This window comes from Podarcis cretensis (genome assembly GCF_951804945.1).
Source record: "Podarcis cretensis genome assembly, chromosome: 1".
NCBI classification, from domain to species: domain Eukaryota; kingdom Metazoa; phylum Chordata; class Lepidosauria; order Squamata; family Lacertidae; genus Podarcis; species Podarcis cretensis.
This window is the reverse complement of record NC_137170.1, coordinates 121,147,139-121,172,332: the sequence shown is the minus strand read 5'-3', so window position 1 is coordinate 121,172,332 and position 25,194 is coordinate 121,147,139. Positions and strand designations below refer to the sequence as shown.

Here is a 25,194-nt window from a genome sequence, read left to right as displayed (position 1 = left end):
TGCCATTTAAAAATAACTGCAACAAACCTGTTATGTACTGAGTCAAATAGGATCCAAACTGCAGCAGTCTGATTGGTCCTAGAACAATAGGATTCAGAATGCAGCAGTCTGATTGGTCCTAGAACAATGCAGCAGTATGATTGGTTGGCAGGAACCACCCAATCATGCTCCAGATTGAAGTGAATCCACAACCTGATTGGCTTACAGTAGAATTCCGGAATTAGCCAATCATGTGCAGCCCATTGTGTAAATAATGTATATAAAGCAGATACTTTGAGGGGACATTCATTCCTCCTCACCACTATGAGCTGAATAAAGAGCATGAAATCACTTTGCGACTCTGAGTATATTTCAAAACCCATTTCAATTCCTGCCTTGATTATTTGTTTATCTAATTGATTTATACACTGCCGTTCATCTGAAGAGCCCAGGGTGGTTTACAGTACAAAAACCCATAACATAACAACAAACAGAACAATACTCAAGTCCCAGGCACTCAGGCGGGCGAGCACTGTGTGCAGCAAAACGTCTCGGGCAGTTTACTATGCTGTAGTATATTGTGTGTTTTGCGTGATGTCAGGCTGCCCTGCAAAATTTTAAAAAGACAAACTTAAAATGCAGACCATCCCTTTTTTTTGCATGCTTAGAAGGTAGAATGTTCAATGCAACAAACTTAAAAGTTGCATGTTTAAAAAAAGTTTAGGTTTTTAGTTCTGGGGTTTTTAAAAATTTTGTGTTCTTTGTGAATTTGCTTATTGTGCTGTTTTTAATGGTGGTTAGTAGGATACATGCACCGGCGAGGCAAACATAGTGCCAACAAGAGGTAACTTTCCAGTTGTATGTGTCATACAGCTTTTGAAGGGACCATGTACTTTGCTCAAAATGAAATAAAAAACCAGTAAAATTCAAATATATATATATATATCCAGTATGCACGAGCATTACACGTGTACGCCCACCCAGCTCGCCGAAAGCCGGGGACATGTGAGCAACGAGAGTGGGGGGTTTTTCTCTCCGTCGTCTTAGTTCAACGCTGCTTTTGCCGCTGCTTGTCAGGTGGGAACCATTTCGCCCCGCCCCTCCGTTCCCGCCCGGCCCCCTTTTCCAGGCGGCCCGGAGGCTTGACAAAGCGGCGCTTGCTGCGCGTTGCTATGGTGACGTCGCGGCCTGCCTGCGGCCTGTGGATGCTCCGTCGGCGCTGGCAGTGGAGCGTCCTTTGCGTTGCCCCAGTCAGCTGAATGAGCCCAGGTAGCTCGGCCGCGCCATGAACAGGTAGCCTAGCACCAGCACTGCTTTTCTGTTTTGCGTCGAGGGGGTTTCGAGGATATGGCGCAGCGCGTCTCTAGAGTCTAACCCTCTCCTTCTTCTTCCCTCCGCCCCCTATCTAGGTTTAATATTGTCTTGGGCCAGGGGATACCCAGGCCGACAGCCCCCAAGGTAGGAGACCCCACCCCACCCCACGTATTTAAAGGTGCCCTTCCTTTTTAACCTGTAGCTCTTAATAAAAGCTGCAATAATAGTAGTAGTAGTAATAGTAGTAGTAGTAGTAATAATAATAATAATAATAATAATAATAATAATAATAGACAACGACGACAATGCAGTTCAGTGGGAAAGCTGGCTGCTGCACCACCACCGCCAAGGAAAATGCTGTGCTTTTAATTATTGTAGCAATAACAACAACCACAAATTCTTGACAACAACGACAATTCAGTTCAGCAGGGGAAATGGCTGCTGCTGCACCACCACCTCCAAGGAAAATGCCGTGTTTTTAATTATTGTAACAACAACAACAAATTATTGACGACAACAACAACAAATTATTGACAACAACAACAGTGCAATTCCGCGAGGGAAATGGCTGCTGCTGCACCACCACCGCCAAGGAAAATGCCACGTTTTTTAATTATTGTAGCAACAAGCAGAATAAATTCAGCAAGTGCCGCCCTCCTCTCTGTTGGCAGCACTGCCATGCTGAGGAGTTCTTCCCGCCGTCTGTTCACATTCTCCCTGTTAGAAGCACAGCAGCCCTGCAAGCGATGAACAAAAGAAACATTGAGATGTCTAGTGCAGCCTTTTTCAACGTTGGGCCCCCTGATATTGTTGGACTACAAATCCCATCATCCGTAGCCAGACAGGACAGCAGGCAGGGGTGGTGGGAGCGGCGGTCCAACAACGCCTGGGGACCCAAGGTTGAGAAAGGCTGGTCTAGTGGATCTGGTGTGTAGAACTTCCCTGTCCAGGGAAGCTTTTAGTGTGTAATGTGGCTGCAGCAACCCAGTCAAATGGGTGGCATATACATATATTGTTGTTGTTGTTATTCCAGAATAGGCACCCCTGGATGTGGGCAGCTGCAGCTCTAGCTCCAGTGAAGGCTTGATACCACTAACACATCTTATTTTTTTTTAGTTTTCTACACAATTGCTAATAAAATCAGTTTATTTGACAGTTGAGGGTGGTAAAAGGTAAAGGTAAAGGTACCCCTGCCCGTACGGGCCAGTCTTGACAGACTCTGGGGTTGTGCGCCCATCTCACTTAAGAGGCCAGGGGCCAGCGCTGTCCGGAGACAATTCCGGGTCACGTGGCCAGCGTGACATCGCTGCTCTGGCGAGCCAGAGCCGCACACGGAAACGCCGTTTACCTTCCCGCTGGTAAGCGGTCCCTATTTATCTACTTGCACCCGGAGGTGCTTTCGAACTGCTAGGTTGGCAGGCGCTGGGACCGAGCAGCGGGAGCGCACCCCGCCGCAGGGATTCGAACCGCCGACCTTTCGATCGGCAAGCCCTAGGCGCTGAGGCTTTAACCCACAGCGCCACCTGCGTCCCGTTTTGAGGGTGGTAATGGGAAATAATCTCTTCGCAATCTCATTCATTTTAATATTTGAGATTGAAAAACAGACTTAATTAGTTGTGTATGCTGAGGGGGGCTGCGTGGAAATTCTGTTAGTGGTTATGGATTTGGAATCCAGGACTTAGGGATAATGGCCAAACCTTCTGCAGTCAAAAGGAAGTGATATGTTTGTGGTGATATTAAGCATATACACATTTATTGATTTACTAGACTTGCATACCATTCCATAGCAGAATACCCTTAGTGGTGCCTGTTTCGCATTCTCCCCCACCCTATTCAAATGTTGGCTGTGGGGCCGCATGAGTCATTAATCAAAGGTTGGTTATGATCTACAAAGCAGTTAAGTTGGCTTGTTCCCATTTGAAATCAAGCCAGGCTTGCTGAATTCAGTTTGCCAACTTAAATGGATTTCAGATTATGTATATGATGATTAGCAGAGGCTCTAGTGTCCTGTAGAAATAACAGCTGTTGCACACGTGATGGGCACCGTATTATATACTACACAAATTTAAATCTGAACACACTGTACTGAGAGAGGAAGACTTACAGCCAAGAGTTCTGATCTTATGGCTTGCCTGTTGATGTGACAATAGAGCTGGGGAAGGTCAGTGTGGTGTAGTGGTTAAGAGCGATAGACTCGTAATCTGGTGAACCGGGTTCGCGTCTCCGCTCCTCCACATGCAGCTGCTGGGTGACCTTGGGCTAGTCACACTTCTCTGAAGTCTCTCAGCCCCACTCACCTCACAGTGTTTGTTGTGGGGGAGGAAGGGAAAGGAGAATGTTAGCCGCTTTGAGACTCCTTCGGGTAGTGATAAAGTGGAATATCAAATCCAAACTATTAATGAGGTTACTTCTACTTTGAATGCAAAGTGGAGTCTGATTTCCTGAAGAACATCCTGACCCATGCAGAGCAATGTGACACTAAGTGGATCCTAGAATTATCTTTCCCTGAATATATGCTAATTCCCCAGAGAGGTAGCATTCACAAAAGCTGTTTCGGCTGTTACTACAAAAATTATGCCTCTGCAGTTACATGCTATACCTTAATTGAGGTGCTTAGATGAGTGCTGCATAGTATACATTCACATAGCATACATAGAGCGCTGCATAGTATACATTCGCAAAGCAGATATATCAGTGGAGCCATACATCAAAAGTAAATGTTTTTCTGTTCCATTGTTTTAGATGTAAACATTTTACCTTCTAACACATAAGTTTTACCCTTTAAAAGTTGTGCAGAATTATTTCCCTATGTTTTAAATAGAATATTAAGCATTATTGCTGTTTGAGGTTTCCAATATATCTGTTATATATCAGATACACACAGACACACAGACACACAGACACACACACACACATACAAAAAAGTTGGGATATAGGTGATCAATCATATTTTCTTTGCTTAAGCCAGTGGTCAGCAACCTTTTTCATCCGTGGGCCGGTCCACCGTCCCTCAGACCATGTGGTGGGCCGAACTCTATATTTTGGGGGGAAATGAATGAATTCTTATGTCCCACAAATAACCCAGAGATACATTTTAAATAAAAGCACACATTCTACTCATGTAAAAACACCAGGCAGGCCCTACAAATAACCCAGAGATGCATTTTAAATAAAAGCACACTTTCTACTCACAAAAAACATGCTGATTCCCAGACCGTCAGCAGGCCAGATTGAGAAGGCGATTGGGCCGTATCCGGCACACGGGCCTTAGGTTGCCTACCCCTGGCATAAGCAAACACTTTCACACTAGAAATGGCACAAATTGCATTATTGAAGAAGTGCAACATACATTACAGCCTAGTTACTGCTATGTTCACCCACATTTTATGCTAGCTATGGTAATTATATGGAAATTAAATATGGAAATTAACAACTGTCTGTCACTTGTGTTTCCATGGCAGCCTACAATGCTGAACAAGTAGGCCATTTCTGGTTATGATTCTTTCTCTCTCTTAAAAATGATAAAGCTGTTGAAATTTAGGAATTTGAAGGTAAGGACAAGAAACTTGTGCACAATCCTGGAGCATGCCAAGCAGCCAGTGTTGGAATTTCAGGAAAGACTTTCCATGGTCTGATGAACAAAATGATTTTGAAAGCAGAGCAATTGGTAGAAGCAGAGGGCCAAAGTGAGATAATGAAAGACCAAAGAGGAGAAAAACTGTAGTAGTCAAGGCAAAAAAATATATTGCCCGCTTGATGTGACTCAGTGTTCTGTCAAAGAGGCAGATAGAAAGGACTATGTTTTTGTAATGCTGTAAAGAGAGAATTGACCTGGTATTGTGATGGCCTAAATTGTGTGTCAAGGAAGGAAGGAAGTCAAAGATAAAACCAAGGATATTAACTGAAATCATTTGACATTAGGATGACATGTATTCCATATTTTTATGTCTTTTTCTGTTCAACCAGTAATTATCTGTATAGAGTAAGTGTACTGTCAGCACTTCAGCATCAGTTACATTTTTTCACAATTCTGTTGATTGTAACCTTATCTTAAAAATTGGTATATATTCTATACTGAAATTATTTGGTTCCAACTATCTGTTGAAACTCTTTTAGTATGCTGAGTAAGGCAGCATTAAGGGAGTGAATCTAGCAGACTTTACCAGTTGCAATCACACACAGAGTGATGCTTGTAGGTAAGAAACATAAAAAAGGACTTTATGGTATGAAATACGTACCGTACTTGGATAGAAGAGTTCCTAATTCTAGTTTAACTAGTCTGTAGTAGAACAAGGCAGCTGTGGTGGCTCCTTTGTTCCCTTGGAGGATGGTTCCAGCATGATGTCTCATTTTGAGGTCTAAGAGAGAAGTGAAAGTAACAGGAAGTTGCAAAACAGAGCACAACCAGAGAATATCAGTCTAAATGTAACATCAGAAGAGATGGAGGGAGCTCAGGAAATCTGGAGGTCCCTAACCCTTTCTGTCTTAAACCATGCCAAACCCTTCTTCTGCATGCTGAGCTGCACCCAAATTTCCAGCACTCCCTAATTCACATTTAGAAACAAAAAATATAATATTGTTTCAGATGCAAGGCGTTGTTAACAACCATGTGGCTGGGGGTGGGGAGGAGATTAGGAGTCAGGTCTTTTTGATACCTGAAGAACTCACAATTTGCAGAGAAAGGCATTCATCACTACACTAGTGGCCAAAATTGTGGGGGAAAATTGGGGAAAGTGTATTTCTGAGGTTTGATGGCTCATAACAACCCCCCCCCCCTTTTTAGTAATACCATAAAATGATATATCAGTAGAAAGATAATTTAATGAAAAATGTAATGCAACGACGTTTGTTCAGTTATCTGTATTCTATCAAAAGTTATAGCCAAATAACCAGGAAAATGAAGCACAGCTTGCTTAGGTTGATATGCAGTAGTTTCCCTTCATTTGAATGTAGCCAAAGAGCATGGGTGTTTAGAGAGCCATCAGGTGTTCTGAGCCATCAAACCTCAGAAATACACTTTTTTTCAAAAGGTTTCCACAATTTTGGCCACTAGTGTACTTTGATGTGTCTTTTTTATATATTTCTCCCTTTTGTAAATGCTCCCTACTTAGTTTCAGTAACAAGTCAACTAAGAAACAGTGTTTGTAAACTTTCTGGGGCTTCTTTTGCAGGCCATACTTCATTGTATATAATATATTCATCTTATTTGCTCCTAGTAAGCTTCTTAAAAATGCCATTTGGAATCTTTTCTCTACATCTTTTTAGGTTTCTGGAATGATGGAAGTGATTGCTCCTGAAGGTATTTGCATTAAACAATGCATTTGAAAGTACTTTCTTATAGCTCCTTATATTCTAAAAAACAAACAAACCCTACCTTCTTCCTTTTAAGCCTTTTTCCTTAAAAAAAAAAAAGTCATAAGAATTCTTAATAGGGTTTTTTGTTGTTGTTTTTTTGGTTCTTAATGGTTTTATCGATATTTCAGAGCTAGGAGAGCAACCTCATACTTGTCCACTTGGAAGTAAGTCCCATTAAGGCTGTGTATACATTACCAACTTAAAAAGCAGCTGTGTCATTACTTTTCTCAATTCAGATCAAAGCTGGGTTGGAGGGGGGATGCATCAAAATGCAGTATTTCATAAAAAATGACAAGATAGATATGTGGATAACACCATGTGCACACCACTTTCCAAACCAGTGATGGGAGTGCTGTGCATGCGGAGCAAATGGGACTGAGTACACAGCTTTGAGTTAAATGGTGCTTACTTACAGAAGTGTGTATAGAACTATAGCAGGCTGCAACTGGATAGTCACTGCCTTGGAAACAAACCTTGTTTAACTCAATGGGCCTTACTTTTGAGTACACATGTAGAGGATTGCATTCTAATAGAAGTTATTGGCGTGAATGTGCCCATTTTCACCTGTGAATTGTGAAATTGCTATTCCTGTTCTCTGGAGAGTTGTGCTACTCAATGAAAACATGTGCACAGCAAATGTTTCATCGTCCTTCTCTTAAATAAGAGCCACACATCCTGTGTTGTGTTTTAAATCACAGGAATTCCCCTGCATCCAAGTCACTTCCATATATTGAAATGCAATGTAGCCAGGGTTTATATACATAGTTTCCCAAATTAGTTTTTAGCCACAGGGTACTGTTAGCCTCATGACACAAATTGTAACAAATAAAAGATTTATGCTTCTATGGTAGGCATGAATATATTAGTCAAGCTGTACCAAGGATGGCAAAGTTTAGAAGAGAAGTGGAGGTAAAAAAATGTGGCTTAATTGTGCATATCCCCCATCCCTAATCAGGAGGCAAACACTTGGAAGAACATAAAACACAGGAGCAGGGCTGTCAGGAACCATACTGTGCCATTGGAGCTTCACAGTTAATTCCACTTCCTACCCTTGGATATTGATTCTGGGTCAGAGGAATAGGGACACCAGTCATAGACCTCAGAGAGCACAGAGGTGACTGCAGAAGGTGCAGTGGATAGAAGAATTTCTGCCACTTCCCAAAGGAGGAAGAGAGGTGTGGTGGTGTTTGGTGACTTTCTGCTGAGGGGGACAGAGATAGTGATGTGCGGACCTGATAGAATGTCCCAGGAGGTGTGCTTTCTTCTAGGTCAGGGACGTCAAGCCAAAGTTGTTGGGCTTTTTTAGGGGGGCGCGTGCCATAAATTGCTAAACAAGTAGTAATTACAGCAGCGGTAACTCCTTCTTACATTCTTATAATCGTGCGCAAATGAAGGACAGAGCAAGAGGGGGATTCTCCTTTTCCCCGCGGAGGAATATGAGCCCTGCTATCAACCAGGGATCAACCTGTCGATCGTGGTCGACCGGTTGGACATCCCTATTCTAGGTGCAAAGATTCAACATGTGACAGAGAGGCTGCCAACTCTCATCAAGCCCAGTGACCATTACCCCGTTCTTTTGATCCATGTGGATACAAAATGATACTGACAGACACAGTCTTCAATGTGTTGCAAGGGACTATGAGACTCTGGGTGGGAAGCTGAAAGGATCCTGTGGCACAAGTGGTTATTTCATCATGCCTTCCTCTTGAAGGTCATGGCCCAGGAAGAGAAAGAAAAATACTGGAAGTAAATAACTGACTGCACAGATAGTGTCATTGGGAAAGATTTGGCTTCCTGGACCATGGTCTCCACTTCCATGAAGAAGGACTTCTGGCAAGAGATGGCTTGCACCTGACAGCAGTTGGCAAAAATGTGTTAGGAATATCACAAACTTTATCAGGAGAGCTTTAAACTGAATCCCAAGGGGGAAGGAGACAATATTTCAGAGGACAGGGGGACACCAATACTGGAGATAATAACTTTATTGGTGTACAGGAACCTGCTTATGGGCAGAAAAAAACCAAGAAGGAAGCAGCTTGAGGGAATGACTTGTTCCCGTTTTCTCTATACTGGTGCATAGGGCATGGGGAATAAACAAGATGAACTTGAGCTCTGGCATTACTGAAAACTGGTGGGATGAGATACAGGACTGCAATGTAGTAATTGAGGGATATAACTTATTCAAAAGGAATAGACCAAACAGGAAGGAAAGAGAAGTAGCGTTGAATGTGAAGGATGTGTGTACCTGTAAAGAGATCCATGACATGGAGCATGAGAGTATGGGGAGAGCATTTTGATAAAAACTTGTAAGGGAGGGAAACAATATGTCTCCTAAGAATTTTTTAAAAAATTAAATGCATCTCAAAAGTTTATCAATTTAATGTTTATCAAAAGTTTATCAATTTAATTCATGCTGAATTTATACATTAAAAACATGCAGATTTGGTTTATGGAGATCATGCAAAATACACTCAAACTTTTTGTTTTAGATGGATTTGTCCTAGAAACACGTTTGCCTTTGCCAAGGTAAGGAAAGGAAGATGGGTTCTTGCCATTGTTCAGTTTATCCCTCTGAGAATTTGTGATCACACCCCAACCTTCCCAGTTTCAGCAAGGTGGTGGCCTTACATGCATATCCTAGGACAGGCTTCCTCAAACTTGGCCCTCCAGATGTTTTTGGCCTACAACTCCCATGATCCCTAGCTAGCAGAACCAGTGATCAGGGATGATGGGAATTGTAGTCTCAAAACATCTGGAGCACCTAGTTTGAGGAAGCCTGTCCTAGGATATTTTGGTCTCTTCTTTCCCTGCATTCTTTTATAAGACACCAGCAGCTCTGTCCTCCTGACCATCTCTACAAGTTGAAAATAAGGCCATGTACACACTGCCAGCTTAAATGAAGTTGGGGGTTTTGGTGTTTGTGTATGCTATATATTTCAGTTCAGTTCAAATTTACACATCATTGTGAGCATCACTACTCTTTGATTTGTTTCCACATCACCCCCTGTGCATCCACACCAGTGGGCAGAGATGGGGGAGGGATGTCTTAGCAGAGTTCACGCAGCGGGGGAAAAACTGTTGCCTTGTGTGGGTAATAAATTCAGACTGAAAGCAGGCTTCCTTTCTAATCTCCAACAGTTTTTAATGAGTAGCACAACAACATAAATCAGCCCGGCGAATTGGCTGGCATCCTTCCGCTTCTCCGTCAAAAGCGGAAGAGAACACACACAGAGAGAAACATTCCCGTATGTGAACATAGCCACGCCTCAGAATGTGAGACGTCACTCAGAACTGTTTAACCCTGTAAGTTCTGATTCTCCTCACAGTCTTCACCTGACTGACTTCTCCACCCCTCCACCCACCCTCAACTCCTAGTCATGAAGCTTTCCTCCCTTCAACCCTGTCCCTCTACAAATCATCCTCATGCAGCCTACTTCCAAATTAAGTGTAGAAGCTTAAGAAATCAGCCTGATGGTGGAGCCTTGTACACAACTACTCAAAAGTACTCCTCATTTAGTTCAATGAGGCTTACTCTCAAGCAGGGTAGGAGTACATCTTAAGGTAGCAAACCTAACACCTCCTACCCGAGAGTAAGCCCAACTGAATTCAACAAGTCTGAGCAGGCATGGTTAGGATCATGCTATTAATCTAAAGTGCCAGAAAACTCATTGCGGTCTTTACTACAGGGTAGTGCGAAAATACTGTTGAAGTGGGTATCTATTTTTAATGAGTAGGTATGTTTTACACGGGACGCAGGTGGCGCTGTGGGTTAAAGCCTCAGCGCCTAGGGCTTGCCGATCGAAAGGTCGGCGGTTCGAATCCCTGTGGCGGGGTGCGCTCCCGCTGCTCGGTCCCAGCGCCTGCCAACCTAGCAGTTCGAAAGCACCTCCGGGTGCAAGTAGATAAATAGGGACCGCTTACCAGCGGGAAGGTAAACGGCGTTTCCGTGTGCGGCTCTGGCTCTGGCTCTGGCTCTGGCCAGAGCAGCGATGTCACGCTGGCCCCGTGACCCGGAAGTGTCTCCGGACAGCGCTGGCCCCTGGCCTCTTAAGTGAGACGGGCGCACAACCCCAGAGTCTGTCAAGACTGGCCCGTATGGGCAGGGGTACCTTTACCTTTACCTATGTTTTACACACAGGGAGAGATAAAATAAAACCCTTAAATTAAAATAAAGTTCAGGTAAAGAGGATTTGTCAGAGGAAAGAGACTTCTCTAACTCCCCCTACCCATACTGACCTCAGACCTGTAGAACCAGCCCCAACTCACAGCCTCAAATGTGCACACCTGGGTTTCACTACACTTTCAGTATTGCTATCATTCTCAAATTGGAATGAAGCTAGCTTGCAATGAATCGCATGAAAGCGCAGTATTTTTACAAGAAACTACAGGATAGCTCTAGAGTGTTGCTAATTCCATGTGTGCATGGATTGAAAACCTAGTGGGGCAGTGCAGTGAGGATGGTCGTGTGCACAGCCTAAATCCAGCTGATCGAATGGAACTTACGTATATGGAAGTATTCTTATGACTACAGCTGAAAGACCGGAGTGCATGTTACATGAAAATACTGCAGCACATGTAGAAACTATTTTTAAAGAAAAGCTGTGAAGGTCAGTTGCCTGTTCTGAACAGAGTCCCGAAGAACCACATACGTAGCTTATGGGTGAGCCAGGATCCATATTTGTCACTAGAGACCAACACAGCCTCAGTAGCTCAGAGCAGCTTTAGCTGGTGTGCCAATCATAACCGTCCTTGGACAGGGATAGCTTGTCCACAGAGGTCCATACAATGATAACCTCAGGGTTGGATTGTTGCATCATGCTCTGTGTAGACCCATAAAGCTGGTCCACAAACTACAGGCCGGTGCAGAATGCTGTGACGAAGCTGCTGTTCAGAGCAACCTACCTGCTGCATGTAACATCACTGTTTAGGGATTTGCACTGGCTGTCAGTTAGCTACTGGCCAAGTTTAAGGTTTTACTATTGGTGTATAAAGCCCTTAACAGCCTTGGGCATGTTTACCTAAGAGACTGCCTTTTCTCATTATCATCCTGCCTGAATACTTAGGGCATCAAGTAAGGCCATTTTATGTGTGATACATGCCCTAGGAGTTCATTTAGGCAGAGGTGGAAATAGTGAGAACCACAGGAGGAAGAGATCACATCCTCTTGGGATTCACTATATATGTAGGAAGAGGAAAGCTGAGTGTAGTGGATACGTATTTTGGACTTTAAGAAATATGATTTCAAAAAGCTTAATGAACTGCTGGTTGTGATCTCATGGTCAGAAATACTCAAAAAAGAGCAGAAAACAAGTAGCATGGTGTTCTGTAGTGTAACAAAGCTTACTGGACTAGTCTACAATGCTTTGGTTGTGATGAATTCTTATACTCTATTATGTCAAATATGAGAAATAGGCTGGGATTCAAGCTGATTTTTAAGCATTATATCATCTTGAATAATCTGCTCCTTATATATGCAACTCGTTTTATTGTCTTATATAGGCATAGTGGCTTAGGAAGGACTGATGTAATGAAGGTAAAAGTTTTTATTTCAAATTTGATATATGCTTATCTTTAAAATGAATTGATATATTGGTATTTAATGGTTTCTTGATGTTTTGGTTTTAATCAGTTGATTGTACTGATCAAGAGTCATATCTGTGTTTCAGTGTTTTATTGCAACTTACGGTCAGAGAAATCACGGTGAAGAATTTTAGGCAAAATTACATGGCAGGTCTTGTGGTTGGTTCTTACTTTTGTCTTAATTACAGGAACAGAAGAACAGACAAAATGGAAGGTTGCATGTGTTTGGTCCAAAAGGTAAATCTACTGAGCTTTTCAAAACTGCACTGATTTTTAACCACTGCTTTCAAACCGCACTGCTGGAGGGGGGGGTTCTTAGAATTCTGGATGTAGGTACAAAGGTGCTAGTAGTTTAGAAAATCATAATTAAAACCAGGGACAAAGCTAGTCTTTATTTATATGTCAAAACAAATTGCCAGTTAAAGAATAGAAAGCATTCTTCTGTAAGCATTAGTAAATTATTTGGTTGATTTATCTAATTTCATTAATTAGATAATCCCCAATGCATCTTACATAAAATAATGCCTTGGAGAACTTTGTGGCTATTTCTGCTCTTTCTGGTACATGGCTTTGCTCTAGAATAGAATCCTTAGTTTCTTCTCTCTGCCCTCCTGCTCCAGCCTACAGCACTTTTTAAGGTCTGTGGGCATCAGAGACACAGAAGCCAGCACAGAAACTGGGTCATAGATGAGCAATGGTGGTTGGAACATCAGTTGCTTCCTGACCTGTGTGCCACTTCTGTTGCCTGATCTGTGTACACAGCTAGATATTACTGTATTTTTCGCCCCATAGGATGCACTTTTTCCCTTCTAAAAATGAAGGGGAAATGTGTGTGCATCCTATGGGGCAAATGCAGGCTTTCGCTGAAGCCTGGAGAGCTGAGCAGCGCACCCCGGGCTTCGGGCAGATGTCTGCAAGCCTTGGGAGCCCAGCGGGAGTTCCCACCAGGCTCCCAAAGCTTGCGGATAGCAGCCTGTTCTGGGGGCTGGGGTCGGGGAAAGCTCGGGCTTCCCCCGCCCCAGCCCCGCGCCTGGGGGGGGGGAATAATTTTTTTTCTTTATTCCCCCCCCAAAAAAAAAACTAGGTGCGCCCTATGGGCCGGTGCGCCCTATAGGGCAAAAAATACGGTATGTTAGTCGTGTGAACACTGTTATCACATACATTTTGTAAGTAAATAACCATGTGGGGCTGCGATAGAATCAGGAAGGTGGGGAGAAAGAGCTATGTTCCTCCCCCCACCAAAAAAACCCCTTTCCCCTAAAATGCCTCCCTCCTTACATAGTCACCCATGCTGCTTAGCATCCCAATTCCGTTCAGGGGGCTGCTGCTGCTGCTGCTGCTTTTTTAAAACATATTTTAAATGCCTGCACACTAATTATATTCATTCAATTAAGATCACATCTAATTTGGCCCTTATTCCATTCCCCCAAATAAATATTAAGACTAACCTATTCATTCCAACTGTTATATGTTGATCAGCCCCAGCAGTGACTGGAAGCCCTTAGCCAATAGTCTTTTAATCAGAATTGGGCTAATGAGCAAAAATTGAGGGTTTTCCATGTGATTTTTTTTGAGGAAAATTTGCCTTGCAGTGGGGGGAACAGGCTAGAACAAAACCACTTGCTCAAAGAGATGTTGTAAATTGTTAATTGGTGTTAAGAAAAAAATGAGAAACTATATTACATTTATTGCTTAGTTAAAATTTAAAATTATTGTTCTATATATTTTTTTGGGGGGGGGATAATCTGAATGTGCATCAGTTGAACCAAATATTTCAATTTATTTTGTTTTTAGAAGAAGTAGTCCTTGAACCCGTTCAAACAATTCCACGGTAAGATCTTTATTGTGCAGCTTGTATATGAACTGCCTTCTTAACCAGTCAGATAGTGTAATTATTTGTCATAGATTACACAATCCTTTGCATGTTTACTCACTTATGTCAGTGGGGCTTACTTCAAAGTAAGTATACATGGGATTGCAACCTCTCTTATATTTAAATAACTAGAAACACATATATTTCTACTTTAACCTTTTGATTGTCAACATGGATGTATATTCCAGATGATGCAGTCCAATACTGATTATTGTTGGTTAGCTGAATCAAATTCTTTCAGTTTGAGTTTCACTGTTAAATAAGCTGAGGTTCTGTAATAACATATCCTTGCTCTATAGTGCTGCATGTTTTAAAATAAGTTTTTAGAAGACGTTGTATTGATTGCTCCCCAGCTTGAATCATTTATTTTATGCACATACTCTTATTTGACTTGCTCCTAATTCAAAATCAGCCCTTGATCTTGGCTTCTCAAAATGTACTTGAATACAAGAAAAGAATAAATAAATAAAAGGCTGCAGCAGTTGGTTAGAATCTGCATTTTAGTGGAATTATTATTCTGCAGTTGATGTCAAAACTTTTTTGTGATGGTTCTTTTCCTTCCTTCCTTTATTATTTTTTTAAACCAAGGCAGCATGGGATGTGGAAATGAATCTATAAGCAGACCTTACACTCCATCAAAGCAGATCTTGTTACGTGCAGCTAAATCCGTAGAAAAGTAAGTCTCACTTCATTTGCGTTCTTAATTAATTTCATTATGAGAAGAAATTGCTGACAAGCTTTTTCAAACAAGCAACCACTGTCCTATTGTAGATCCCAACAAGTTCTTGAGGCATGTGTGGAAGAAAGTGTGGCTTGGTCTGTGTTATTTTGCTCATCATGGGGTGCCGCCTAAACACACACACACATGGTGAATTATTCCTGCTCCAGCTATGACATTTAGAAGCACAGAGCTCAGTTGCCATGCTGAGGGCCTTTGCACCTTGATCGTCTGTAGCTATTGGTGACGTACTACATTGATGGTGTGTTCTGCATGGGATGGGCTTCCAAATGTTATAGGCAGGAATCTCTTTATCACAATATTTTTGGAGGTCTCTCCATGGCAAATGTAACACGTGCAGCAGCCTGCAGTCAGCTACTGGGAAATACGAAATTCGTTCTTGTCACTCAAGATTAATTGGCAGCAGATGAGCAAAAGATAAAGTTGAAAGAGAATATTGAGAAGGCAGGCTAAGTTGAAAAGTCATAACAAAGAGGTTATGCCGTTTATCCAGGAGCTCCATATGGCTGGGTGGCGCTGTAAAGGTTTGCTTGCCATCAAACTGTCTCAGTTGTTTTTTCTGAATTGTTTAGGATTGTTTCAGCGTAGAAGAGAATGAGGCGGTCTCTAGCATTTGTGGAACTCCATGTAACTTGAGCTTGTTCTCTGCACAGGGAATCATTTGCATGCTTGCACTGGCATAAGAATCAGGCAGCTCAGTACCAAATTAGATATGATGTTAAATTCATTTTTGTATCTAAAGCGCACACTTTTGAAAATGCAAATTACTGCTGTGGGAGTTGATAGTTATAAGAGACCAGTGCAGGCAAGGAGAAGGAGCTTAACCCTTGCCTCACCACTGTAGTCCCTATTTATTTCAAAAAGCATCCTTCTGGAGCTGCTATTTGCATTAAGAGGAAATGCAAATAGCTTCAAAAGGGTGGTTTTTCAATCTCAAGATTGCAACAGGAGGGAAGTCCCTCCCCTACTTCCTGTGATTCCAGTAATTATCAGCCCGCCTAATAGCTATTATTTGCATTTTAAAAACATGGATATTAAATGCAAATGATGCCTTTAACATCAAGCCTAATTTTGTTTTCAGATAACTATTTTTACTGGATACCACTCCAGCTGTATTGAACCTGGCATATACCTGAAAGCATATTATCTCTGTAGTCTCAAAAATGTATGATTTCTTTTTTTTGTCTCCCCTTGGATAACACTCACAATATTTAGGGGGAATACTTTAAAAAGAATTGCAAGAAATAAAAATCCAAAGATGAGTGTAAGATTGCCTGACCGCATAGAAGAAGAGACAGGTGAGATTTATGTTGCATATGTTTATATATATATATATATATATATATATATATATATATATAAAAAACCTATGCAGTTCTGTGTTACTAGACTGCAAACTAGGAGAGTAGAGTTCAAATTATCCCTCAACCATGTGCAGACCAGATCCAAGTACTGTTTGAGAATACTGGTTTTCTAGATCCATTTCAGTTGGGGGTTAGGCCCAGTTTTGCCATCGAAACTGCTTTGGTCATGATGACTTCTGTCAGAAGAGAGACAAAGGAAATGTGTCCTTGTAAATTCTCCTCGACCTCTCAGTGGCTTTCAATGTCATCAGCCATGGTATTCTTCAGTAATGCAACAATAATGCATCAGTGGTAGAGTTAGACTGGGCTGTCCATAAATTACTCTGCCTTATTAGTTGTTCTGTGATGCCTCCCTAATGTCATCACATTACTACCATCTGGAAGGGCAGTCTTGCACTGTAATGCAGCTAAAGTGGAACGAGAAACAGCAACCCAGGAAAAATTGTGTTAGGTAAAGTTGCAGGGTTTCAGCAGGAAGTTACAGGAGGTGCACAGATTAGAAACAAAAGCAGCATACCACCTGGTAGCCTTCGCAGGTGCAAACATTATTAAAAGATAAATAGTGTATAATTGCCCTAAAACCACCATAAGCACAAATCATAATAAGTGCACCATAGAAAAGATATCTAGAAGGGCCCCAAGTCAAACCATTGGCTCATCTAGGGCAGTGATTTGTAGCTGCTTCCCATGGTTTGTCAAGGGTCTTTCCCACCTTTCCTGTATTCGCTTAGTATCAAGCCTGGGATTTTCAGAATGCAAAGCATGTGCTTTATCACTGAGCTCTGACCCCGTCACACTTGAAAGTACCTTTGCTGAACATGATTCATCTTGATAAAGTGGAATCTACGTGAGCAACAAGCATTCTGTATCCTCGCCAACTGTCTTTTCTTTGTCATCATTTATTTTGTAGTTCCATTTATTTTGTGTTCTCTCTACCTGCATTGATAGGCCATATCCCAGTGGCAGTGATGCTCCCAAGAAGCATTTTTAAGTGTGTCGGTGTCCTAATAATCTCTGCAGAGAGTGAGAGAGCACTATTCTATGTACCCTCGCCTTTACTAAAGCTCTGCGCACATCAGACAGGAGTAGGATGCGGGTGGCGCTGTGGTCTAAACCACTGAGCCTCTTGGGATTGCTGTTCGGAAGGTTGGTGGATCGAATCCCCACAACGGGGTGAGATCCCGTTGCTCTGTCCCAGCTCCTGCCAACCTAACGGTTCGAAAGCGCGCCAGTGCAAGTAGATACCGCTGTGGCGGGAAGGTAAATGGTTTTTCCATGTGCTCTGGCTTCTGTCACGGTGTCCTATTGTACCAGAACCATTTTAGTCCTGCTGGCAACATGACCTGGAATCTGTCTGTGGACAAATGTCATCTCTCTCGGCCTGAAAAGTGAGATGAAGACCGCAACCCCATAGTCGCCTTTGACTGGACTTAACCATCCAGGGGTCCTTTACCTTTCCTTTCCTTTCCTTTCCTTTCCTTTTCTTTCGCTTACTTCATAAGTTAGTTTTCATACCTGCTAAGTATTCAATGATTAATTTGCTTTGAGACACCCATATTACAATATCTAGTATGAATTATTCTATATTTTTATAGATTAAATTTTTTACAGACTATAATAGGCTAATTGCCTATAGATTGTAGCATGCAGTTCAACAAGTGCTTCTCTAATAATAATAATAATAATATTTATTTGTTTGTTTGTTTGTTTATTATTTTTACCCCATCCATCTGGCTGGGTTTCCCCAGCCACTCTGGGCAGCTTCCAAAAAATATTAAAATACAGTAGTCTTGTCAAACATTAAAAGCTTCCCTGAACAGGGCTGCCTTCAGATGTCTTCTAAAAGTCTGGTAGTTGTTTTTCTCTTTGACATCTATAGAGGGCGTTCCACAGGGCGGGTGCCACTACCGAGAAGGCCCTCTTCCTGGTTCCCTGTAACTTTGCTTCTCGCAGCGAGGGAACCGCCAGAAAGTCCTTGGCGCTGGACCTCAATGAAGGAAGATGAGGACTGTATGGACATTGTAGTTTCTGAGTTGAATTCAATATGAGCTGACATCATGCACTTTTTTCTTGGCAGGGAAAAATACATTTCTGTTACTATATGCTAGCTTCATTAGACTATCAAACATGTTGTTGAAATATGAAATAGTATGGATTTCTCTACCCTAAAGACATAAATTTGAGGGGGGAAATATTGTTGCTGTTGAATTGCGGTGCATTTTATCTCTTACTTCTGCTTTCTCTTCTCCCAGAAATTCATAATGATCAACAATTAGAAACTGATTTACAGAGGCTGAATCATGAAACTAAGATAACTGAGGTGAAGACAGAATTGGAAGTCAATGGTTGGTTCAAAGAAAATATATTTCATTTATTAATCTCTTTCAGCTTCCTTGGCTATAAATTATGTCTAGATTTAGTTAAGCATAATATCAAAAAGGCATTTTCTTGATTGATAGATGCCATTAATTTGTGTGTTTCATCTTAATTCGAACCTCATGGATATAGTGTAAGCTTCAATGAAAGGTTCTACTACTAAGGAATACTTTTAACCTTGTCTTTATTGGTGCTGATCTCCTTACTAAAGTATGCTTTAGCCCAAAATGTAGTCTTGTTATATTGTTGTTTGTTTGTTTTTCATAAAATTTATACACTGCTGGACCATAAAAAAAAAACTTCAAGCAGTTTACGAAAGGTGAAACAGCAAAATCAAGAAAAATCCACAACCGTACTTTAAAACATACAAAAGTTAAAATACTAAAGTAGATAAAATTTACTTCCTAAGCATCTGGGTAGGCTTGTCTACACAAGAATGTTTTTATTAATGACGCGCACTTCACCCCAAAGTCCCATGGTGGGTTACAGCGTTAAAAACCCAATATTAAAAGCAGTTTAAACAACTTACAATCACAAAAATAAGGTGGGTCCTAAAAATATACACCTCAGGTGTTAAAAGTCAGGATAAAGAGATGGATCTCCAGCATTTGCCAGAAGCTGTTCAGTGAAGGTGTCAGATGCACCTCTGTGGGGAGGGAGTTCCACAGCTCAGGGGCCGCCACAGAGAATGCCCTCTCCCGGGCTGTCACCCTCCCCACAAGCCTCTGGGAGCTGAGGAACTCCCAAGAAGGCACCCTCTGCTGATCTCAGTGCTCAGTATGGTCTGTAGGAAAGATTCCCCCCCCCCCCAGATATTATGGTATGGCGGGAGAGATTCTGGTCTGCCCATAGCAACATTGCTATTTTTGGAGCTGTTCTTGTAGCATCACAGCTAGATAAATCAATATAGAGGCATTACTCACCTCAACTTTCATAGTTCTGGTTATTGTTGTTATTAATTACAGACATAAACAAAGGGAAGCTTAATACATGTTACAAAGAGCTTTATCTTAAAAGAAGCAGTGAGCCAGTGTGGTGTAGTGGTTAAGAGTGGTAGACTCGTAATCTGGTGGACTGGGTTCGCTTCCCCGCTCCTCCACATGCAGCTGCTGGGTGACCTTGGGCTAGTCACACTTCTCTGAAGTCTCTCAGCCCCACTCACCTCACAGAGTGTTTGTTGTGGTGGAGGAAGGGAAAGGAGAATGTTAGCCATTTTGAGACTCCTTCGGGTAGTGATAAAGCGGGGTATCAAATCCAAACTCTTCTTCTTTTGAGTATGTGAAAAAGGAAGCGGATTGCCTTCTCTAAGATGGTGTCTGCGACTTCTGGGGATACATGAATTGGGCCACCATCTTTCAGTTTCACTGTACCTTTATTTCTTCTATTATTATCATTATCAATAGCTGGCAGGTAAACTGTTGCAAGTGGTGTGTTTTTCCTTCCTTTAAGGAAATTCTGACTTTTAAGGTGCAGTTGCTCAACGCATATAGCCCTTTTTGCTGCCTTCGATTACATCTTTGTGAGCTAACTCTCATGTCATAAATTGTATGTGATGTCGTGGCTCATCAACCCTACTAAATAAAAGTCCAGGCTCATGTGGATTTTAAAATTTAGGAGTGTCATGTGAGGACTGACTAGGCTGGCAGAGGTGTAGCAAAGCAATGGAACCAAAGATACTTGGTATGTGAATTTCATGATCAAGACTGGAGGAAGAGATAGCAGTACAGGTTTGGCAGAGCTGTCTAGAAAGGAGGAAAGTTGTTTTGTTTGTTTTTTGTTTGATATACCACCCTATACCCAGAGGGCTCAGGGCAGTTGTATAGAGATTATGTGGATTATGTCACTACTAGGCATCTAAAAAGGATTAATGGGGTACACATCCTGGATTGAATTTAAATGGTGTTATGTATAAAAGTTATTTTGTCTGTTCTGAATCTACTGCCATTTAATGTTGATAAGATGACAAAATACGGGTGGGGGGGGATGGAGGAGGAAAAAAATCTCTTTATATTCTCTTTCCACACAATGATATATTTATAAACCTCTATCATATTCTCCTCAGCTGTTGGTTTCTAAGCCAAATAACCCCAAACACACTAGTTTTTGTGGTTTCAACTCCTTAATTATTGTGGTTGTCCTACTTAAAGCAGGTGTGGAACGGTAGGTAGACTGCTGCAACTGAGGTGAAGAAGCATGGATTCAAATTCAAGCATGAAGTGTAGGGCTCTTGTGGAGATAAAGTAGCACAACCCTTAGGGTTGGTGCCTCTTTGGAGAAAGGACAAAATAAAAATATGATAAAATAAATCAGTGGGATCTAAAAATGCATGGATTTGACCAGATCGTACCCTGGGGGTTTCATTGTCTGTTCACGCTCTCTTTATTCTACTAATCATATCTATGCTGAAATATTATTTAACACAGGATACAGAAAAATAGCAGTCATTTAGAAAGTAGCCTTATGGCTCCTTAAAGACTAACATCTCATAAAGGGGATGCTAAACCATGAATACTTACGCTAGAATGAATTAGTCACTAAGGTGTCTCAAGACCCTCTGGTTCTTTCCCCTGCTGCATGCCTAGCCCCTGAAAATTTTGGAAAAGGTAATCTAATTGGTCACAGTTTTGCTTACAGAAATGTTTATTAATGCCTCTTCATCTATAATACAATTTTTTGTGTAGATGAAAAGATGAAAAATTCCGCAGTTGTTGAAAAACTACCCAACGGTGAGGTCAGTACTGAGAAGCAAAGGGAAGGTATAGCTAAAGAAAATGCCGACAAGAAGCTGCCAGAGAGTTCAGAGGACGAAAATAATGAACAAAGTGACTGTGAAGTTGAAAAGAGAATTGCACCACTACAGTTAATGGGAGAGGTACAAATTCCCCCCCCCCCCCCCATTAAGCAAACAGATGTTCTGGCAAAACTAGCCTTTCCTACAGGAGGAGTAATGTTTTGAATACTTCTCCGTGTGATAAACATTGACCAAAATATTATTTAAAATCTAGATACCGGTAATTGTAAAAGAGGTTAGATGCATACAAGACTGATACTTAACAGAGCATAATAAGCATGACTACAGTTAATACATCTAAAATGGGGGTTTTTTGGTTAAATAAAAGGGAAAAAGAAACCTTAAGAAGACATCTTAAGGCAGCCCTGTTCAGGGAAGTTTTTAACGTGTGATATTTTAGTGTACTTTTGGTTTCTATGGAAGCTGCCCAGAGTGGCTGGGGAGGCCCAGCCAGATGGGCAGGGTATAAATAATAAATTATTATTATTATTATTATTATTATTATTATTATTATTATTACAGTTGTACCTTGGAAGTCGAATGCCTTGCGAATCAAATGTTTTGGCTCCCGAACACCACAAACCCGGAAGTGCGTCTTCCGGTTTGCGAATGTTCTTTGGAACCCGAACGTTTGATGCGGGTTCCACAGCTTCCGATTGGCTGCAGGAGCTTCCTTGGTTTCCAAATGTTTTGGAAGTCGAACAGACTTCTGGAGCGGATTCCGTTCGACTTCTGAGGTATGACTGTACTTACCACTCTAGATAAGTAGCCTCTGGAAGAAAACAGCCTAGAACATAAGAGACTCTTCCTTCCCAGTGCTACATTGATGCTTGTAGCAACCTTTTTCAGCCGTCGGCCGGTCCACCGTCCCTCAGACCTTGAGGGGGGGGTGGACTATTTTTTGGGGGGGGGAATGAATGAATTCCTATGCCCCATAAATAACCCAGAGATTCATTTTAAATAAAAGCACACATTCTACTCATGTAAAAACACCAGGCAGGCCCCACAAATAACCCAGAGATGCATTTTAAATAAAAGGACACATTCTACTCATGTAAAAGCACGCTGATTCCCGGACCGTCCGCGGGCCGGATTTAGAAGGCGATTGGGCCGGATCCGGCCCGCGGGCCTTAGGCTGCCTACCCCTGATATAGATCATCTGCAATATGCACAGTCTTTGTGATGCTTTAGGTCACTGCAGATGAGTTAGTAATGACATACGATGCGTGGAGGAATGGATCTACGTGACAAGGTGTCGTGCATCATGTGTCCTCTGTGTGAAAAAGTTGTCATGCTGAAGCTGTTCAAACTGGACTTTGCATCGCAGGATCAACACCCTTGAGTTGACTTGAGTGCAAGTTGAGTCATATTGGCTCGTATTTGTATTAATCTGCATACTTTTACGTTTTCTTTATAGTTTCTGAAGGCAATAATGGAGCAGAAATACAGCCTTGCAAAAAAGCTTTGTCAGATGAGTAAGTTCTGCAATGGGGTTTTTTTTCTGACCTGCATTGTTTCTCCAAATCTGTTTCCTAAGTTGTGACATTTCATTTAGTACAGTGGTGGGGAACCTTCTCCAACAGGAAGCCCATTTTGACAGTCACAGTCAAGAACTCCATAGTGTTGTTCATAAGCCCTGGCAGATGCCTCGCTTGGCAAGGAACAACCAGGAGCACACTTTAAGGCATAATTTGTTCACTTGCGGCCTCATGATGTTGGATGAGGAGCAGGTGAGTGTGGTATGGAGAGATGGCCTCGCGGGCCAAATTGGGACCCATGCCAGGCCTCATTAAGCCCACCAGCCGACAGTACATTATTCTCTTGATATATTTTGGACTGGTGTTTATGTAGGAGCAAGTTCTCAAATTGCCACACTACTCAAGGACTTGCAATCTCCTAGATTCTTTCTGGAATGGTTTGCAATAGAGAGATCAAGAACCTGTGGCTATGATACTCTCTCTATAGATATGATTGTCTTTCTGCATCCACAGGAATTCTTTTTTGGGGGGAGGAATCTCAAAGTAAACACTCCAAATAAATAAACACGCATAACAAGAATGTTTGGACCGAGTGTATAAGAAGTTTAAATACTGAATAAGCATGATGAATCAAAAGTGAAAGGCACAGAGGAGAATTTGTTCCTTCTGTTTTCCTGTTTCAACCACTTCCTGTATAAATGAACAGAATGGTAACTTGCCAAACTAGATAATAGCATGAGGTACATTATTCTCATTTTTATATATAAAAAAGTTAATAGCAGCACGGGGGCTCTGATGAAGATTATGACCATGCCACATGGGGAAGTGGTTTTTAAACCCCCTCCTCTTCACCACAGACTTGATGAAAATTGCCACCCGCAAACTGTTTGCCCTCTCCTGTGGCACAGGAGAGGAAAGAGTTAACTCCCACTTTGCATGTCATATTCATGATTCTGGAAAAGAGAGAAATGCTTTTGTATATTTCATGTTGTCATCTGGTTTGCCTTGATGAAACATACTGGCAAGTAATTTCTAGGGTGCTTCCAGATCAGAGTTTGTTGTTGAATCGGACGTACTTTTATGAGAAATATATTTGCACTTCTATGAAGTAGGACGAGATATTATTATAGAGTCCTATTTTCTATTTCATCCTATAGATATCAATAATGTCTTCTCCTTATCAAATTCCAGTTCTGATATATGAACCAGAAAACCCTGAGGCCCTGCAGTTTCTTCCACTTATTGAGAAAAAACTAGTATTGGGTAAGTGCTAAAACTGTAAATACTGGATACTATTATACAATTGAGAACTATATTATGTTTGTTGAGCGTTTTTACAGATTAGTGTAGATCCAGCCAAGGAATCTGTCCCTGTGCTCCTTTTGGCACTATTGAAAGAAGTCATTCCAAGAGGTCCCTGTCCATTTCTTCTTCCCTTAAGATATAAACACTTGCTGGATTCAAGGAAAGCAGCACCACTAGCAAGTAACATGGGAAGCATGCAGAAGGGCTGTGGCTGATGCCTGTCCCCAAAAGAGAAGGAGGAAGGAAGATGGGAGCCCATGATGCAAGCCAGGAAATGCACAGATTATTCCCCGAAAAAGGAGTTGCAAGAGTGACTTACCTTTGTATCTTTTATATTTCCATGTTAGAAAGCGAACGGGCTGCTAAAGAAGATGAAGAAACCAGTGAAGAGAGCAGTGAAGAGGATAGCAACACAGATAAAAGCGACACTGAAAGTGAAGCCAGTTCTGGAGATTCTGATAAAGATGCTTAGAAATTTAAAGATACCACAAACGAGTGTGTTCTTAATCATCTTTTCTTTGAAATCCACATATTAAAATGAGCTGGATTAATTAGAAGAATCCTACCCCCAAAATACTTTTTTTTTTTCATGCTTAACCTTGCTATCAGTGCTCCCCTGTTTCCATCAAGCTGTTATTGTTACTGGCCATACAGGACCGAAGGTTTATTGGTGTTGAAAGTACTGTATTCATGCAAATCTGTCAGGGAACTGCCATCGGAAAGACAGGCGGTGGAGGGGCTCTCAGAAGTCAGGAGAGACTCAGCAGCGGCGGAAGGCAGCAGCAGGGGGAGAGTGGGAGATCAGGGAGAGAGAGAGACGAAGGAATGGCTCAGGGAGTCTTCCAGCGATAACAGCGGAGAAGTCTCAGGTCCTCCCATAGGTACACCCACTCCTCGCCGGAAACTGTCGCGCCGAGAATCTAGACGACGCGTTTCCATCAAGGAGCTTTTATGCTGGAGTAGATTCCGTAAACGCCCACTGTCGGATTCTGCCAGCGACTGAGGGAGACATGCTTAAGGGCTCCGCTAAAAACAGAGCC

At 41.9% G+C, this 25,194-nt stretch overlaps 1 protein-coding gene across 4 annotated transcripts; it reads left to right on the top strand.

Moving 5' to 3' along the window:
* Positions 1 to 1,127: 1,127 nt before the first annotated feature.
* ERICH2 (glutamate rich 2) lies at positions 1,128 to 24,646 on the top strand. Of its 4 annotated transcripts, XM_079982551.1 has the most exons (14): positions 1,129 to 1,272; positions 1,389 to 1,437; positions 6,559 to 6,592; positions 9,138 to 9,174; positions 12,148 to 12,181; positions 12,417 to 12,465; positions 14,023 to 14,059; positions 14,694 to 14,777; positions 16,056 to 16,138; positions 18,457 to 18,549; positions 21,262 to 21,452; positions 22,789 to 22,846; positions 24,041 to 24,112; positions 24,502 to 24,646. In XM_079982551.1, the coding sequence occupies exons 1-14, from the start codon at positions 1,265 to 1,267 to the stop codon at positions 24,624 to 24,626; spliced, it is 954 nt and encodes a 317-aa protein (XP_079838677.1). In that variant the 5' UTR covers positions 1,129 to 1,264; the 3' UTR covers positions 24,627 to 24,646. The 4 variants fall into 4 exon arrangements, with proteins under 4 accessions (XP_079838678.1, XP_079838677.1, XP_079838679.1 ...); XM_079982552.1 differs by lacking the exon at positions 1,389 to 1,437 and having other exon boundaries at positions 1,128 to 1,272; XM_079982553.1 differs by lacking the exons at positions 6,559 to 6,592; positions 9,138 to 9,174; positions 12,148 to 12,181.
* Positions 24,647 to 25,194: the final 548 nt, after the last annotated feature.